This window comes from Macrotis lagotis, chromosome X (genome assembly GCF_037893015.1).
Source record: "Macrotis lagotis isolate mMagLag1 chromosome X, bilby.v1.9.chrom.fasta, whole genome shotgun sequence".
NCBI lineage: Eukaryota > Metazoa > Chordata > Mammalia > Peramelemorphia > Peramelidae > Macrotis > Macrotis lagotis.
In genome coordinates, this window is record NC_133666.1 from 134,444,824 (window position 1) to 134,464,120 (window position 19,297).

General features: G+C 36.9%; 1 protein-coding gene across 2 annotated transcripts in view; it reads right to left on the reverse strand.

Moving 5' to 3' along the window:
* Positions 1-19,297, reverse strand: part of LOC141498647 (lysosomal alpha-glucosidase-like) — a 68,416-nt gene that overhangs the window by 20,424 nt on the left and 28,695 nt on the right. For both annotated transcript variants that reach the window (XM_074201823.1, XM_074201822.1), the window contains one exon: positions 17,131-17,249. In XM_074201823.1, coding sequence (XP_074057924.1) covers positions 17,131-17,249 — 119 coding nt within the window. The remainder of the gene's footprint in view (positions 1-17,130; positions 17,250-19,297) is intronic.

Sequence of the window (19,297 nt, forward strand, 5' to 3'; positions counted from 1 at the left end):
AAATATATTCAGGTATATATATATAGATAGGCCATAAATTCAGGCTTGTATAGAATAAAAATCTTAATAATAATAACTTTGTCTTGATACAGGCTCAATTTTGTAAAGCCTCCACATCACTCTTTCCATTTCTTCTCTTTTAGATGATGAACTCATCTTGGGTTTCACAGAAAAAGAGGTCATCTGATATGAGAAGTTGGCAGTGTGATACCACAGAGGGAACCCTGGACTGGGCAGGGTGGCACATGCCTATTGACCTTGCTGTTGAGGAGGCTAAGACTGGTGATGCTTGAGGTTAGGAGTTCTGAGCTGCAGGAAGGCTAAAGTCATTTGGTTGTCTGTATTAAGACTGGGCAGTGAGGTGGCACAGTGGGTGGGTAGAGTGCCACCTGGTCTCAGACACTTACTAGCTTTTGACCCCGGGCAAGTCACTTCACCCTGTTTTTCTGAATTCCTCATCTATAAAATGATCTGGAAAAGGAATTGGCATACCACTCCAATATCTCTGCCAAGAAAACCCCACAGAATGGGGTCACAAGGAATCAGATATGACTGAAAAGCAAACAGCTGAACAACAGTAAGACAGGAACCTATATGATGAACCCCACTCCCACATCCCCATCCCCAGGGATGGAGGGTCTCTAGGTTGCCTAGGGAGATGTGAACCAGACCAGGTCAGACAAAGGGAATAAATAAAATCTTCCACGCCAATCAGAACTGGATTTGGACCTGTTAATGGTCACTGGGCTTTCAATCTATAAGATCATAAAACCCAGTCTTGAAACAAAACACAGTATCAAAAACTGGCTCTGGAGTCAGATCAGGGTTCAAATATTTAATAAGTCATTTAACCCCATCCTTCCCCTGCCTCAGTACCTTAATCTATACAATGATGGGTTTAAACTAGATGACCTAGTGCTTTCTTCTAACTCTAGATTGATGATAAGAATTTTCTTTCACTGTTCTAAATCTTCTAATATCTTCATCCATCTTTTTTCTTACTCCTTTTTGGTCTTAGCTGAATTTATTCCTTTACCTGTATTTTTGAGTCCATTGCCTCCATAATCTTACTCTGTTAGTCATACCCTCCTTCATGCATTTGAACCACTAAATCCAAGGATCTTTTATGTCTTCAAATTCCTTGACCTCTATGCCACATTCTGATATTTTGAGCCATTGTAACGCAATAGAAAGACAGAGAAAGATCTTGGGATTGGAGACAGATTTGTTTGGATCTTGGCTTGGTTATTTACTACCTGGGCAACCTTGGGTAAATCATTTTCACTCTTCTGTAGTACCTTGGTTTCCTCATCTGTAAAATAAAGGAGACTAACTGACCTCTTTCTTGGATCTCTTCCTACCTGTCTTCAAGGGACTTACATTCTATAAGAAAGACTAATACATATATATATGTATATATATATATACATATATATATATGTAAATGCAGGATAATTTGATGAAAAAGAGTATAAACAATTAGGGCATAAAGGAAGGCCTCATGAAGAAGTTGGCAAAGATAGCATTGGATATGGAGTCAAGAAGAGCTGGCTTCAAAACCAGCTTCAGATACTCACTAGGAGTGTGAGACCCTGGGGGAAATTCACTTCTGTCTACCTTAGATTCCTTAAATATAAAATTGGGCTAATAGTAGTATCTGCTTCCCAGGGTCATTGTAAGGAGCAAATAAGATGTTTTTGTAAAGAATTTAGCCCAGTGTCTGGTACAACCTAGACTCTTAAATATTTTTTCCCCTTCCTCTTCAGTCTCTTTTGTTGGGTCAATATCTATCTCCCACCCACTAAGCTTGTTCCAAGGTTCTGACCTGGCCCCTTTTCTCTTCTCTCTCTCTTATGCTGTATCCCTTCTAAGAAGATGACTCAAATCCATATATCCAACTCTAATCTCCCACATATGGATATCTCACTTAGTTGCTTCTCAAACTCAACCAGTCTAAAACAGAACAGATAAGCTCTTCCACTAAGTGTACCTCCCTTTCACATTTCCTGGTTTCTGTTGGGTAATGCCATCCACCCTAGTTTTTAACTTCAGAGTCAGCATTGATCATTTCCTCTCCCTCACTGACCCATTTCCAATCAGATGCTAAGTCATATCAATTCTACCAACAGAAGATCTCCTATTCTACATTCTCTTTTATCACAGGGCCATAATCCTGATGAATAGTACCTCATCTCCCTCACCTGAACAAGTGCAATTACCTTTCTGCTTTTTCTTTCTTCTTCAAACTATCTCCCATAGAGCTACCAAAATGATTTTTTAAAAAGTACAGGTCTAACCATATCACTTCGCTATTCAACTATCTCTCAAGACCCTCTATTGCTTCTAGTAGTCAACATAAATTCTGGTATTTGACTGTGAAAGTTCTTTACACTCAGGACCCCAACATATCTTTTCAACTTTATCTTATAATACTCCATTATTGAACTCTCTTAGTCAAATTGGCCTTTTTGCTCTTCCTCCCATATGGCATGCCCTTCTTACAATTCTGGACCTTTGTCTTGGATGTCCCACCTCCCTGAAATGAAATCCCCCATCACCTCTGCCACTAAGCACCTCTTGCTTCCTTCAAAACTCTGCTCAAGATCCACCTTCTACATGAAGGACCCTCTAACTATTAGTAAGCACCCCTCCCTGCCTTTATTTTCTATATCCTTATATTTGTAGTCATTGACCCTCCTAGTAGAATGTAAGCTTATTAAAGGCAGGAACTGTTTAAATTTTATCTTTGTAGCCCCAATATTTATTATATTGCCTGGTTTGTAGTAGATGCTTAAAAATTTTTAATTGATTAATTATTACATTCAATATATACTTAATTAATATTTGCTTTCTAGGAAGTTTTGGTTACTGACAAAAATAAAAGACATCAAGTCTAGATGTGAACTCAAGGATGAATAGCACCTGTCAGCTATCTAACTTTTGTTTAACTATCACTGTTTAATGATAAGTAGGACTTTAAAGAGAAATGACTGAATGGCATCTGGGGAGAAAAAAAAGGAAGAGTAACTTCTTTTGCCACCATGAGAATGAAGTGTGAACTATGAAAATGATTATAATACCCAGAGTCCAGTTATTAAGAACATACCTTTTAGCTGCAACTATATAGGCTTAATAACAACTACGTAGGCTTAATAAAGTAATTAGGTAAATCCAGGTTACCTCTATGTTAGGGAAGGATTGATTAAATCACTAGGCAATATCTTCTGAATCAGTTCATTCTACTTTTGGACCACTCTCATTAATTCAGTAATGTGCAGTGAGGGGAGGCAAAGGAGGCAGAGCTGAGCCTCATCTCTGATGGTGAAGGGTTGAGCTTATACACCTGCTACATGCATAGTGTATACAGCTGGTGTATTTGCTTAACCTTTCATAGTCAGAGGTACAGTTCAGTTCTCCCTCCTTTGCTTCCCCCTCAACCTACACCCTGCTCATTTTTAGTAAGTTTTCCTTGACATCATCCCTAAATTATCTTTCTGCTCCTAGTTCTGTCCTCTGAGGGAAAAAAAGAACATATCTAATCCCTTTTTCTATATGGAGGTACTTCAAATGCTTGAATAAAGGTATTGTAGCTCCCTAAACGTCCCTAGTCTCTTCAATTAATCCTTTAATGACAAGGACTCAAGGCCCTTAGCCATCCTGGTCCTCTTTGGGACACTCTTCTTATCAACAAACATATCAAGGACTTATGAATGTCATATATAATCTACATCTGATTGCTTATCATCTTAGGGAGAGAGAGGGGAAGGGATGAATTTTGAAACTCAAAAGTTAAAAAATGTTAAAAATTGTTTTAACATGTAACTGGGTGGGACATAAAATATATATAAACATTTTTAGATGAATGTCCTTGTTAAACTGACATGACTAGAGATGAACAAAATATTCCAGATGTGGTCTTGCCAGGGACAGAATATCCCCTTATACCTGAATGTCATCTCTTCCTTAATGTAGCAAAAGTCTGCATTAGCTTTTTTGATTACCACATCCCAATACTCACTCATTATGAACTTGCAGCCCACTAAAACTCTTGAATATTTTTCAAGCAAATTGCTGTATATGCCTTTTCGACCATGTAGTTGTAAAGATAATTTTTAAAACCCTAAATATAAGACTTTATCTCTACTGAATTTTACTTAGCCAAGTACTCCAACCTATTGAGGCTTTTTAGATTCTGACTGTTATTCAATGTGTTGCTTATACCTCTAAACTTTATATTATCTGCAGATTTGATAAAAGTGTCATTTATTCTTTTATCTAAGTCATCAATAGAAATGAGCCATAAAATAGAATAGAACCAAATACATATCCCTGGATACCCTACTAGAGACTTCCCAACAAGATGACAATGAACTACTGAAAACCACTCTTTGAATCTAGCCATTAAACCAGTTCCAAAAGTCTACATCTTTCCATGTTTTCCACTATAAAAGTGTGAGATTCTGTCTCTTAAATATTCATTAACTATATCTGTAGTCCTCTCATAATTTGGAATTAGAGACTAGATCTGGGATTTTGCTGTAATAGAAAATCCCTTGAAGTGGAAATTAGTTCAATACTTATAGTATTGTATAGTATAGTATTGTATAGTATTGCCATATAATATTTACAACTTACTCTACCAGTACAATACTTACAAACTTAGTCCGCCAAGTATAATACTTACAAGCCAGTACAATATTTATAATATTTAAAACTTATTCTACCAGTACAATACTTATAGTACTTAACCTTAATCTGTTAATATGATACTTAAAACTTATTCTACCAGTACAATATTTACAACTTAGTCTACTAGTACAATGCTTACAAACCAATACAATACTTAAAATATTTAAAACTTACTATACCAGAAAAATACTTATAGTTTACTCTGTCAGAACAATACTTAAATATTTACAACTCACACTACCAGTACAATACTTACAACTCCACCAGCTTATATACAATAATTTAAATTACTACTTAGGGGCGGCTAGGTGGCATAGTGGATAAAGCACTGGCCTTGGAGTCAGGAGTACCTGGGTTCAAATCCGGTCTCAGACACTTAATAATTACCTAGCTGTGTGGCCTTGGGCAAGCCACTTAACCCCATTTGCCTTGCAAAAACCTAAAAAAAAAAAATTACTACTTAAAGAACTGGAAAGTTAATCAGAAGGGTAACTTGACCCAGCATCATAACAGGTCATATGTCTGTCTCAGAGGCAAGACTAGAACTCAGTTCTTCTTGGTTCCTAGACTAGCCCTCTAGTCCCCCATGCCATGCTACCTCTCACTAGTTTAGTAACCTTACCCAAAAAGGAAATGTGATTATTCTGGCATGACTCGTTCTTAACAAAGCCATGCTGGCTTTTTGTAAGCCCTGTTTCCTTTTTTAGATATTCACTAACCATCTCTTTAATGACCCATTCCCAAATTTTCCTTGGAACTGAAGTTCAGTTGCTTGGCCTATAGTTTGTAGATTCTGTTCTGTTCCCATTTCTGAAAATTGGAACAGCATATGCCCTTCTCCAGTCCTATGGTGCCTTTCCATTTTCCATTATCTTTCAACTATCACTCACAAGGTCTTTGTAATCATATTTGCCAGTTATTTCATTACCTAAAAATTTAGTTCATATGGGCTTGATGCATCAAGGGCAAATTATCTTAGGTTTCAATTCTTATTTATCCCCTTTTTATGTGTCATTTTCATTACAAAGGATATCCTCTTTAGCACAAGAGTTAGAAGCAAAATAAAAATTAAACAGCTCCTCACTCAAAATAGTCCTATCGATATGATTTCTCTCTTATCACATTCAATTTGGATCATTGTATACCATGGAAACAATGTAAAGACTGGCAGATTGCCTTCTGTGGGGGGAGGGGGGAAGGAGGTAAGATTGGAGGGAAAATTGTAAAACTCAAAATAAATAAAATCTTTAAGCAATTAAAAAAACAGTCCTATCCACTCTTGGAGCCTCTTCTTCCTTTGATATAACTAAAATGAGTCTTTTTGTTGTCTCTAGCTTCTCTTGCCAGTCTCAATTCATAATGGGTTTTTGCACCCCTAACATTTTTTATAGTATCATGCATGTTCATCTTCATTTTCTGTTGCCTGTCCTTGCTTTCAACTTCTGTATATACCTTTTAAAAAAAATCAAATTGTTAACTGCATTTCCTATTTTCCCTCCTCAATGGAATTATATTCCTTTGTGCTTTTAGAATTTCATTCTCAAATATTCCCTTCTATAAAAAAACTGATTCTTACTGTACAACTTTAATTTTTTTTTAGGTTTGGTTTTTTTTTTTTGCAAGGCAAACGGGGTTAAGTGGCTTGCCCAAGGCCACACAGCTAGGTAATTATTAAGTGTCTGAAACCGGATTTGAACCCACGTAGTCCTGACTCCAGGGCCAGTGAATTTATCCACTATGCCATCTAGCTGCCCCTTAGAACTTTAATCTAAGAAGGCTTTTTTAACCTGGGATCCATAGATAGATTTCAGAGAGTGGGGAATGGGGCTCTGTGAACTTGAATGGAAAGGAAAAAAAATCTTTATTTTCACTATTAGCTCACTGAAATTTAGCACTTTCTTTCCTTATTTAAAAACTTCATTCTGGGCGGCTAGGTGGCGTAGTGGATAAAGCACCGGTGCTGGAGTCAGAAGTACCTGGGTTCAAATCCGGTTTCAGACACTTAATAATTACCTAGCTGTGTGGCCTTGGGCAAGCCACTTAATCCCATTAGCCTTGCAAAAACCTAAGAAAAAACAAAAAAAAAACTTCATTCCAAGAAGTCTGTAGGCTTTAAGAGACAGTCAAAAAGGTCCATGACATAAAAAAAAAAAAACAGGTTAAGGGCCCCTTACCTGGTATCTGACATTTTTTTCCTGAACCTTTTGATATCCACTTTTCCAAAATCCCAAGATATATATGGGCCTATGCCCAGATTCTGTCTCCAACACAAGAAACTTCATCTCCCAACTCTAAGCATTTTTTCTGGCTGTCCCTTCTGCCTAGAATTCTCTCCCAATCTTTACCTCCTGGCTTCTCTTAGCTTCCGTGAAGTTCCAGTTAAAATCCCATCTTCAAGGGGTGGCTAGATGGCGCAGTGGATAAAGCACTGGCCCTGGAATCAGGAGTACCTGGGTTCAAGTCTGATCTCAGACACTTAATAATTACCTAGCTTGTGTGGCCTTGGGCAAGCCACTTAACCCCATCTGCCTTGCAAAAATCTAAAAAGAAAAAAGAAAGAAAAAAAGATCCCATCTTCTATGAGAAGCCTTTCCTGATCCCCCTTAATGCTGGGGCCTTCCCTCTGTTGACTATCTTCAATTTGTCCCATCTACATCTTATTTGTACATAGTTGTTTGCATATCATACCCTCCATTAGGCTGTGAGTGTCATGAGAATAGGGACTGTCTTTTGCCTTTCTTTGAATTGCCTGTCCTTAGCATGGCATTGGCACAATTATTTACTGATTGACTGTTCTATCATAAATTCAAGGAATGAGAGGTCATTTCTCCATTTTGTTCCTGTCATTTTTATCCCATTACCCAGTTCCTACTCGTTAGTAAGAATACCATTCAGTTCAATATTTCCTTTTTCTTGGTTCTTCTACCTTCTGAATGATGAAAAAAATCATTAAAAAAAGTTAAGTTATTATTACATAGTGTGTTCTCTATTCCTTCTGTTTTTGGGTCAACAGAGAGCTTCAGCAACTGTTTGGATAATGGAAGGTTCCCACCAATTGCCAGATTTGTGATTTGTTACCCAAACATTTCATCTGGTTCCTCTTTCTTTCCAGATATAGCAGATGTGTACATTTCAGTAGAAATGGATCCCTGCAGTCATTTATTGACACAGGAAACCTCAAAAAAAAATCTATGTTGTATTATATTTTGATTTATTTTATTGAACATTTTCCTATTACATTTCAAATCTAATTGTACCTTACTCTGGTGTTTTGTGGCCATATGAGTTTGACACTGCTGGTCTTTAATATACTCTAATGAAATAATTGTTCCTGTTTTTACCCCCACTGATATTTATTCTAGTCCCCTCTCCACTCTTATCTCCACTCTGCCCACATTTCTCATATAAGTCAACTTTCTTCCTTCCCTTTATCTATTTCTTTTAAATAAAGTATACCAATCCCAAGCCACTTTTCCCCCCACCAAGAAGGCTCAGTATTCCCTATATTGCTTCCTTGTAGAAGGGCCTCTAATCCTAGTTACTATGGCTAGTTCCTCTGCCTAAATTTCTCTGTTTCTGTTAATAGATCACCACTCTCTCTAGTTATCCAGGCTCATTACTTTGTAACTATCCCTAACCTTTCCCTTTTTCTCATTCTCTGAACCTTTAATCAGTTTGCCACTTCCTGTCATATATTCCTAATAAAACCTCTTGGAGCCTGACCCTCTCCTCTGCTACCACATAACTAACCTTCTTTCAGGTGCTCATATTTATTTCCCCAAACTATTGTGATTAATTAGAGGAAGGGGGGGGGTGATAAGAAAAAGAGAGAGAGAGAGAGAGAGAGAGAGAGAGAGAGAGAGAGAGAGAGAAAGTTAACAAGTTAACAGGAAAGACAGGAAAGAAAAGAGAGGGAGAGGAATAAGAAAGAAAAAGAGATGGGGAGCAGCTAGGTGGCTCAGTGGATAGAGTACTGGATCTAGAGACAAGAGGACCTGAGTTCAAATCCAACCTTGGACATTAATATTTACTAGCTGTGTGACCTTGGGCAAGTCACTTAACCCAATTGCCCCATAAAAACCAAAAAGATAAAAAAGAAAAGAAGAGAGAACAAGAAGGAGAGGAAGAGGAACAAGAGAGAAAAGAGAGCGAGGACAACTGTCTCCTAATTGGTCTTTTGTTGGCAAGCTTTCCCATTGCAAGTCAAACTGGATTATCCTGATTCTTGTTCACACTGCCCCTGCTTTTCCACAGAATTCTCTCATGTCTAGAAAAGACTCTTCTCTAGGAAAGACTCTTCTCTAGAAAAGACTTTTCTCTAAACAATCAAGAAGCATTTACTAAGCACCTACTATTTGCTAGGCAAGGTATGTACCTAGGATGCAAGACAAACATTAAATGGTTCTTCCACTCAGAGAACCTACATTGTATCAGGGAAGATGACATACACATAAATATGTATCTGCAAGATATACAGACAATAAAAATTAAAAATTGGGGAGAGAACCACTAACAGTTGGGAAAATGAAATGCACCAGGTAGAAGATGATTCTTGAGCAAGGTTATGAAGGAAACAAGGGAGTATATTCTAGGAGTGTGAATTCAACAGTTTAATAGGTATAGACACAGGAGAGGCACAGAAAGGGGAGTAATGTAGAATATGATTGGAAAGGTAAGCCCGAAACAGGGTGAAAAGGGCTATAAAAGTTAAATGGAAAGAACAACTACAACAACCACTACCAAGGAGGTGCTGGTTAATATTCAGCTGGTTGAATGACACATGCTTAAATTTAATTTGCATTTATTAGCATTTTCTCTATCACTTTTTAAGTCCAGACAACCTATGAGGTACAAATGCTCACACTAAAATTTTAACTATAGAAGCTTCTCCTTGGAGCTGACTCTAGCACAACCCTGATAAACAAAAATTAAATGATATACAATTATAATAATCAGAAGAGGGGGAGCTACTTTGCAGAGGGTAGAGGGCACATGAAAGCAACAAGCATATAACTGTCACATTCAGCTGATATGGTGGTTGACCTGCTTCTCTTTCTCATTCCTCTTTATCTTTTTCTCCTCTCTTTTTTGCTCTCTTCAGTTCTTTCCCTTTCCCTCTTTCCCTCTCCATCTCCCTCTCTCCCTCTTCTCCTTTTCCTCCTCCTCCTCCTCCTCCTCCTCCTCCTCCTCCTTCTTCTTCTTCTTCTTCTTCTTCTTCTTCTTCTTCTTCTTCTTCTTCTCTCTCTCTCTCTCTCTCCCTCCCCCTACCTTGCTTTTTCACTCTCTCTTATTTCCTGCCCTCCTCCCTTTTACAAAGGATGATTCCCTATGTGGAGAAGAGGGAAATGAGCCTGGTAAATTAAAAAATGATATTAAATCAATAAACTTCTTTAAAGTATTTTTTAACATTTCAAAGCAACAGTAGGCCCCTACAACTACAACAATCTGATCATTTTAATATCTTTCCCTATCCAATCCAAGACCAAATTCTTTGACTTTACATGTTGTTATTCTTTCTCTGCCCTTTTTCTTTTACCTTCCCTTTTTCCAGAACAGAAGACTAAAGTTCAGAACTCTATCTTTCCCTGCCCACTTCATCCTTAAGTTTGAATGAGATTCATCTGAAAATTCCTTTGATCAGAATTATCAATTCAGTCATTTCCCTTTCCTACATCTTTCCCTTATTAGGAAACACTAAGAATCAAATCTGAGTCTTAGGCTCTCTCTCTTTGTTCTCAATGACTCTCAAACAAAGTGAATGACAATAGCCTTGTTCTTTCTTTACTCTGTACACCTAGAATTGACTCCATATTTTCATCCCACTTCATTTCTCTATCCCCATCTCTTTGTGTCCTCCATCTGTTAAAACCTTCCTATCCTTTCAAATCAACTCAGATGCTATGTCTTTCATGTAGCCTTCTAGCATCCAACAGGTAAAAGTGAAATTTTTCATAGAGCAATAGGGATTCCCCCCCACACACACACACACACACACTTAATTTATCTTATTGGTACTTTGGTTATTCCTCTACTTATTCTTTGTCCTTTAGTTTGTCCTCCTTGAGGGCAGGACATGTGTAATATCAATCCTCAACACAGTGACTAGCATATAAAAAGTACTTGCTCTCTTCTTTTTAATTATGGACTCAGTTCAGTGTCTATCCAAGATAGTACACCACAACTCAGAATCTAGACAGCAGGTCTCTTCATCCAGTTGGTTTTTCCTATGTGGAGAGGGAATAAACTCATTTGAACAGATTACAAATTACAGATCTCAATTAAGAGGCTCTAAAATGATCTGAAACTTGATGCAATAAATATATTGAAATCCACAATCAGATGGACCTTACTAAGTATAGACAAGAGCTTTTAACCTTGAGGTCATGCACCCTCAAGGAATAAATTTTCAGGGAACCTATGAAACTGAAATAGAAAAAGACATTTTTTTATTTTCAAAAACCTCTAGCTGAAATTTAGCATTTCCTTCGACTACGAATTTAAAAAAAAAAACAATTTTCTGAGAGGGCATCCATAGACTTAACCAGGATGTCAGAGGAATTAATAACATAAATAACATTAAGAACCACTGATTTTTAAGAAATCTCTCTTCCATTGGCCTCTTTATAAGATAGATACCCTTCATAATAGTGACAAATCTTTTACCAACATATCCCTCCTGTTTTCTTCTCCCTTTGATCTTAAGAAGCATCAAATAAAGTTATTTTTGTTGCTACATCTTTTAAGGCAGTCTTATAGGATTATAACTGAATGGAAGACACTTTATTTGGAGGAGACCTTTAAGACTGCCTTTTTTTTTAACTCAAACAAGTACAAGGAGATCTCAAATTTTCTGAACCTTTTAAGTCAATTGTTCTGATTCCTAAGATGTGGGACTATTTACAAAACATGAGAAGGGAGGTTATTTTAAGTAGGTGTTACTGCAAATATGATTAAAAATAAATTCAACCCAGCAATAGCATGTCATTTAGTTCTGTTATTCTAAGTCCTTTGTTCTTTCCTGAAGACAGTGTGTGAATTATAAAACAGCATTAAATGCAGAGACAGAAACAAAGAAGTTAACACATTTTTCATATTTTAGCTGTTTTGACAAGTATGTTAGAGAGCTGAGGTTAAACCAAAGCCAGTTATTAAGAATCCAAAAAGCTACACACTAGGTCTGCTTGCCAAGGACTAACCTAGATAAATACAGAGTGGCTCATCACTAGTATGGCTGCTTCATGATGAATTCTTTAGCCATAGCAACCCATAAAACAAAGAAAAAAATTTAAGTTCTTAGTGCTTCATCATCTCCTTCCACTTTTTCATAAACAATGGAAGAGGTTTGGAAAAAAGGAGAAAAGAATGCCAAAATTCAAATAGATTTTAAATATGTCTATAGTTTAAAAAATTTTATTTATCTTTTTTACATCACTATTAATTTCCCTCAGCCTCATTCCCCCCTCTCTAAGAGAGCCATCCCATATAATATTATTTTTAAAGATGAGAAAGAGTAAGAAGGAAGTTAAAAATCTGTATAACTGATCAATATATAAAGAAGTCTGAAAGCATAGGGAATATGCAATGTTTATGGACCTTTCACCTTTGCTAAGGCACAGTGCCTCTCTTCAACAACCAATGAATAGAGGAATTAGATCACATCAATTCTGGCATTCTCACTATAATTAAAACCAGAGGGCAAAATGAAATTGCACCTCAATACAAAAATGGCTCACCAGTTCCCCTTGGAAAAGCAAATATAGGATTGGGAGAGCAGTTTTTATCTTATATCCAGAATCAACATTTCCATTTCATGGAAAACTTGGCCATTCGTGATAAACATTTGCCAAAAGAAAAAAAAAAACATACCATATTATGAAGATAACCCCACGGCTTATGAACTTATCTAATATTATTGGATCACCAGTCATTTAATCCAGTCTCTTCATTTTATAGTTCAGGAAACTGAGACCCAGGAAGCATTTGCTTGAGGTCATAATCTGTTGTTGAGGAATTCTACAAAGAGTGCAATAAGGTCCTTAAAACTAAATCAAAATCAGTGGTCAGTTTTCAAGGGAAGAAATGCAGGTTATATCCATATTTTAAGATAAATCCTAAATCATTAATAATTATAGAAATCTAAGTTTAAGCAATTCTAGGGTACCATCTTTCACTCATCATACTAGCTAAAATGACAGAAATGACAGAAAAGACAAACTCTGGGGGGACCATGGGAAAAGAAGTACTTTAATTTAGTGTTGGTGGAGCTATGCACCAGCCCAACAATTCTGGAAAGCAATTTGGAACTGTGCCCCAAATGCTATTAAATTGTGCATACCCTTTGACTCAGAAGTACTAGTAATAGATCTGTACCCTCAAAGACATGAAAGAGAGAAGAAAAGAACCCATAAATAGAAAATTAGTTATAGCAGCTTTTTTTGTGCATGGTTACAAAGAATTGGAAACTGAGGGTATTTCTGTCAACTGGAAATGGCTAAATGTGATAGAATTTTAATGCTATAAGAAATGATTTTTTTAAAGGTCATTTTAGAAAAAGCTGGAAATACTTGTTTAAAGTAAACAGAACCAGAAGAAAAATTTATATAATAACAATAATATTGTAAAACAATCAACCTTGAAAGAATTAGTAACTCTAACACAATGACCAACCACAATTCCAAAGGATTCATGATGAAGCATTCATTCCCCTCCAGATAAAGAGATGATTAACTTAAATTGCAAATTGAAGTATATTTTCTTCCCTTTCTTTTCCCCTTTGTTTGTTTCTTTTTTTGCTTTATGTGGAAATTTGTTGTGTGTGAGTAAGGAGCTTAAGATTTTTTTGCTTCTTGGTGGTAAAGAAGAATGGGGAGAGAATTAAGAATTAAAAATAAAAATTAAAAAAATAAAAACAAAATTAAATAAATATTTTAATAGAAATTTCAGTGCAAAGATGATAGTAAAGAATATGATGGAAAATATATTTCAGGAATAAGAAACAAGAAGGGCTAAAGGCTTCTGAGAAATACATAAGTCTCACACTTATCTATCAATAATAACTTCTTCAAGCAGACATTCACAATTTGAACATTGTGAACATCAAAGAACATCACAAAAAATAGAGCTTCATTATATTTTAACAGACCAGAAATGTGATGGTAGTCATTTTCAAATCAGTTATCTGTATACAGTCAGACCACTGATATGTCTGAACATGAAACAAAGCCAATATCAAACTAGAAAAAAAGAATAAAATGTGGAAGTGTGGTAAGACATTGAGCCAACCAACCCTCCTCTGACTCTCAGCCCTCCCCTGAACCTAGAGCTTTTACCTTTTGTATCTTTGGCAATTACCATAAATTGATTGTATATACTTTTCATGTTTATGCCTCTTCCTCTACTAATGTCCCTTTCAGTCATGAAATCTTCATCATCATATAAAGGTGAGTCTGGGTTATCAAATGCTCTATAAGTGAGTATAGGGTCAATGAGAAGATATAGACCAGTTAACATTTATATAGTGTATTAAGGTTTGCAAAAGGTTTTACAGATATTATGGCATTACATACCCATAGCAGTTTTGGGAGGGAGTTGCTATTTTACAGATGGAGAAATGGAGGCAAACAGAGGTAAAGTGATTTGCTCAGGGTCACACAGCTAGTAAATATGTACAGTTAGATTTGAACTCATATCTCCTTCCTACCACCATATATCTCTTGTTCATATGCCAAGTTTGTCAATAAAAGATTGGCACCACCTCTGACACCATGGCCCCAGGTTCTCAGCTGCTTTATATTTCATGATCTCAATTTCCACTCCTCTTTGGTCTCCTTTTAACAAGTCACACATAAAACTTCAGTTACTGGGAATTTCTTCACCTCCAAGATCTTCAGTTCTGAGTTTTCCCCCCTTTGATTCCAATTTCCCTGATTCCAATTTCAGACTTTCCACTCCCTCAATATATTAATCACTCAATTAATCAAAAGGCATTTATTTATTGTGTTTATAATGTTTGTGAGGTCTTTCAGCTACAAGAACAAAAAATAGAGATCCTATCTTCAAGGATCTTACCTACTGGATTTGTTCTTCAATCTCACCATTACCACTGATCCTTTTACTTCTTCCCTGTTCTCTCATTCTGCCATCTTCCTGTCCTCCCTATTACTATCCCCCCCCCATTTTTTATTTCTTCCCTAGCCTATAGCTCATGATTAATTATTTTAATGATTCCTCACCACACCCTGGAAATCTGGCCAATCCTGGTCCCTGGATCACCCTCATGATCAACATTCTGCTCCTCCCAGCTTTTTATTATTCCTAGAGAAAGGTACAAAACTGTGTTGATTGGCCTGCTATAGCCTCATTCTTTCTTTCAGCTCTCACTTTGCTCTGATATCCTTTCCTTCATCTTTTGTTGACTTTCCTAGCATGTTCCCTGCCCATAGCACCTATTCCAATGCATGCCCACACACTCCTAGTCCCCAATACTATGTTACCCAAATTGAACTAATCCCCAAAACATACTCTATACTTTCATGTCTCCATAATTTTGTTCACACTGATCCCTACATCTGAAATGAATCTTACCACTAACTCTGTCCACTGAAATACCATCCATCCTTCTGTGTAGGGTAGGGGGAGGGAAGCAAGGAGGGGGGGGGGGGGTTAAAACTCAAAATAAATAAAATTAAACAAAAAAGAAATACCATCCATCCTTTAAGAATCGAAATTAAATTTATCATCTCTTCACTGAAGCCTCCCCTAATTCTCCTGCCTGAGAATGGTTCCTCACTCTTTTGTACTAGTACAGCATTTTGTTTGTACCTCTCCCAAACACTGATCACATTCTGCCTTGTTTTCTACTTATCAGAATACATATTTTGTCTGACTTATTACTAAAGAGGGTAAGTTCCTTGAAGTTACAAACTATTTTTCTTTATCTTTGCATCTTGCTTAACACCATTCCAGTGACTTAAACCCAGCAAGTTCCCAAGACAAATATTCTTTGAAGAAAATTTCTATCTTTCTCCATTTTAGCGGATAGAGAAATGAGAACCAGAGATGCTACTAGACTTGACTAGGATGACAAACCTGGGAGAGCATCCATTTAATTCTCAGTCAGTTGTCAAATTGAATTATTATTACTGTTCATTTTAAGATTATGGTTTCTTGATTTTTCTCCTCCCTGTTCTTGCCCACAGAAGAATGATGCACAAAAACTTTCCTGATTCTAGTTTGGATGCCTATTTGTTCTGTTCTGGCTGTGTTGTGAACTTGCATTTGCTACTCATTTCATCTCTTATTTCTTGTCTATAACTTATTTCTCTTTTTATTTTTTTTAGGTTTTTGCAAGGCAAATGGGGTTAAGGGCTTGCCCAAGGCCACACAGCTAGGTAATTATTAAGTGTCTGTATAACTTATTTCTCTATCTATAACTCTACTTCCCATCTCTTTCCTTGGATTGCACTCTGGCAGTGTATCCTCATAAGGTATCTGGCTTTCTTGGTAGAGACTGCTGATTGATCTCCTGAGTAAGCAAATAACTTTGTCTTCATTCAGGTCAAGGAAGAAATCATCATTACTAAGGTAGGTTCTCTACATGGAAAATATACTGCAGAAAAGTGAGACAGACTCTCCAGAAAGAGAGTAGGGGAATTGCCTAGGATACTGGAAATCTTTTTGAAGTAATTGGGAATCAAAGATTTAGAGCTGACAGGGATCTTAGAAGCCAACTAGATGATCCCTGTCATCTTACAGATGAGAAAACTGAGGACTACAAAGGATAAATGATTCACCCAAGGTCATATAGATAGCAGGACTAAAATACAAGCCCAGATCTTCAGATTCCAAATCCAGGTTGGAGATCAGAAGTTAGAGAACATTTATGGTATGCTAGAACTAAAAGGAGGGCATCTAAGTAGTGCCACAGTGCCAAGAATGCTAGACCTAGAGTCAGGAAGACTCATCTTCCTAAGTTCAAATCTGACTTCAGACACTTACTAGCTGTGTAGTACCTGGGCAAGTCACACCTTGGATGGGTTGACTTCAACTCCACTCTGTTTACCTCAGCTTCCTCATCTCTAAAATAAACTAGAGAAGATAATGACACCCCCCTTCAGTATCTCTGCCAAGAAAACCCCACAAAGTGTCAGATTCAACTTAAACAACTCAACAACAACAACAAAGAACTGAAAGGAACCATTGAGTTCAACTAGGACAGTTTCATCTTCAAGATAAGGAAACTGAGAGACCCAAGGTCTCTTTACTCTCACTTGCTTCCCAAGTTAAACTATATTATTTTACGAGATCATCTAGTTTGTTCTTTCTGTTTCCTACTTTCCTATCCTGCAGTCTACCACATTTCTGCTCCTCCTGGCTCTGAGACACAAGGAGATAAACCAAGGGAGCCAAGACTGGTGAGGCCCATGAAGCAGAATCACTTACCTGTGGGATGAGATAGTTTCTCATGTTTTTCACTGTCTGCCATGTCTGGTTACTGCTACCATAACCCCAACGGCAAAGATGGAAACCAAGTCCCCACAAAGGTGGCATAGAAGGGAAGCCTGAAAGGATAGTACTTTGTCAGTTTGGTGAGTATGGCAAATAAGGGGGCTTCTGATAGAAAGGGAATAAAAATGTGACTCAAATGTTCAAATCTTTCCTGAGTAAAATGCATAGGTCATCTTCCTTACAAGCACCAATATAATTATATCAGCCTTTTTTTTGTGGTCACAAAGAATCAGAGGCAAATTAGAAACCATCAGTTGGGGACTGGCTAAACAAATTATGGTACAGGAAGGTCTTGAAAACTTGCCTTTTAAGAAATGACTATGATGGTGATATGGGAGTATACAAAGACTTCTATGAGCTGATATAAAATAAAGTAAACAACACCAGGAAAACATTATATACAACTACAAAGATCTAAATGGAAAGAACAATGACAATGCAACAATAATGGAATATTCTCAGAAGATTTTGACCAGACTTGTGTCCCAAAAAGAGATCTAAAAAGGAATATCCTCTCTACACTTCCCACACTCGTCAGTTTCCTTGCAGAGGGGGAAACTATGGGTCAGGAAAACACAAAATATGTCAAATTCTTTCTATATATTTTTTGTTTTACAAACTGTTTTTCCCCTTTTTATCATTTAATATAAAGTATTGTTCACAGGGAAGAAGGACACATGAGAAAGGTACAAACAAAAGGCCAGTAAAATTTTATTTTAAAAAACCTTAGTCAACCAATAGACATTGATTAAACAACTACTATGTATGAGGAACTATAATACGCATTGGAGACACAAATGCACAAAAAAGAGAATCCTTGCCCTGAAATAGCTTACAATATAATGAAGGAAGAAATCCTACAAAAGAATGTTGAAAGGAAGAGGGAGGAGAATGATGAAGAAGTCAAAGAAAACCTAAAGGAGTGAAGCCCCCAGGGGAAATGAGGAGTTGGTTGTTTTGGTTTCCTCTTTAAATGGAGGTTTAGGAGTTCATGGCTCTGCCCTTCGACCAGAGAGGCAGAGGGTAGCAAAGAGATGTGAGGACCAAGGCTGACTGGATCTGTAAGGATGATGAGATTTACCAAGGATAAGGTTCCTGGGGGCAAGGGGGAGAAGTCAAAGTGATCCAAAAAGATCAAAACTTTCTTCTCTTTGGAAATTAAACAGAAAATGGAATATTTTTTACTGAAAATTGGAAGGGAGGAAAATGGCTTTGGGAAACAGCAGCAGTCACAAGACTAGGGTTAAGCCTTCAAATGAATCCAATAAACCACCTGTTCCAGTGTTCCTATCTTTCCTTCTAGACAATGTAGGATACTCTTCCATAATAAGAGAAAAGTAGTGAATGTATTTGAGAACAAGACTTCTCAGAGGAATACCCCAAAATACTAGTGTTCTAGATTCTTTTTTAAATCCTTGAACACATTAATTATTCAAATGTCCTATTGGTTAAATTCTACCTATAGAACTTGTAAAGGGAGACAACATGGTACATACAAAAATGGCTAGATTGGGAATCATAGGGTCTAGGTTCAAATCCTGGCTATGATGACCTTGATCAAATAATTTTAATTTCTCTGGGTCTCAAAATCTCAATTAGAAAATTAGAGAGTTGAGCTAGATAAGTTTCAAACTTTAAATCTATGATACAACACTAAATTGACTCATACTATTATTGGCTTTTTGACTCTCAGCATTTAGTCTCACCACCTCTAGACAGAATGCCCATTCTATCTCCTTCTCAACCCTCCTTCCTCTTCTAATCACCACTATCCTAATCCTTTCTAGGTCCACTTCTATTCAGTTTATTTATTCCTTAGATAATTACTAAATAACCCCTGGAATTACTGTTCTAATCTCAACAATTTGTTGTTTAGTCATGTCCAGCTCTTCATGACCTCATTTGGGGTTTTCTTGGCAGAGATTCTAGAGTGGCTTGCCATTTCCTTCTCCATCTCAATTTACAGATGAGGAAAATGAGGCAAAAAGGGTTAAATGACTTGCCCAGGGTCACACAGCTAATGAGTGAGAACACATTTGAATTCAGAAAGATAAATCTTCTTAATTTCAAGCCCTCTTCTCTATAGTTGCTCAAAAAGATA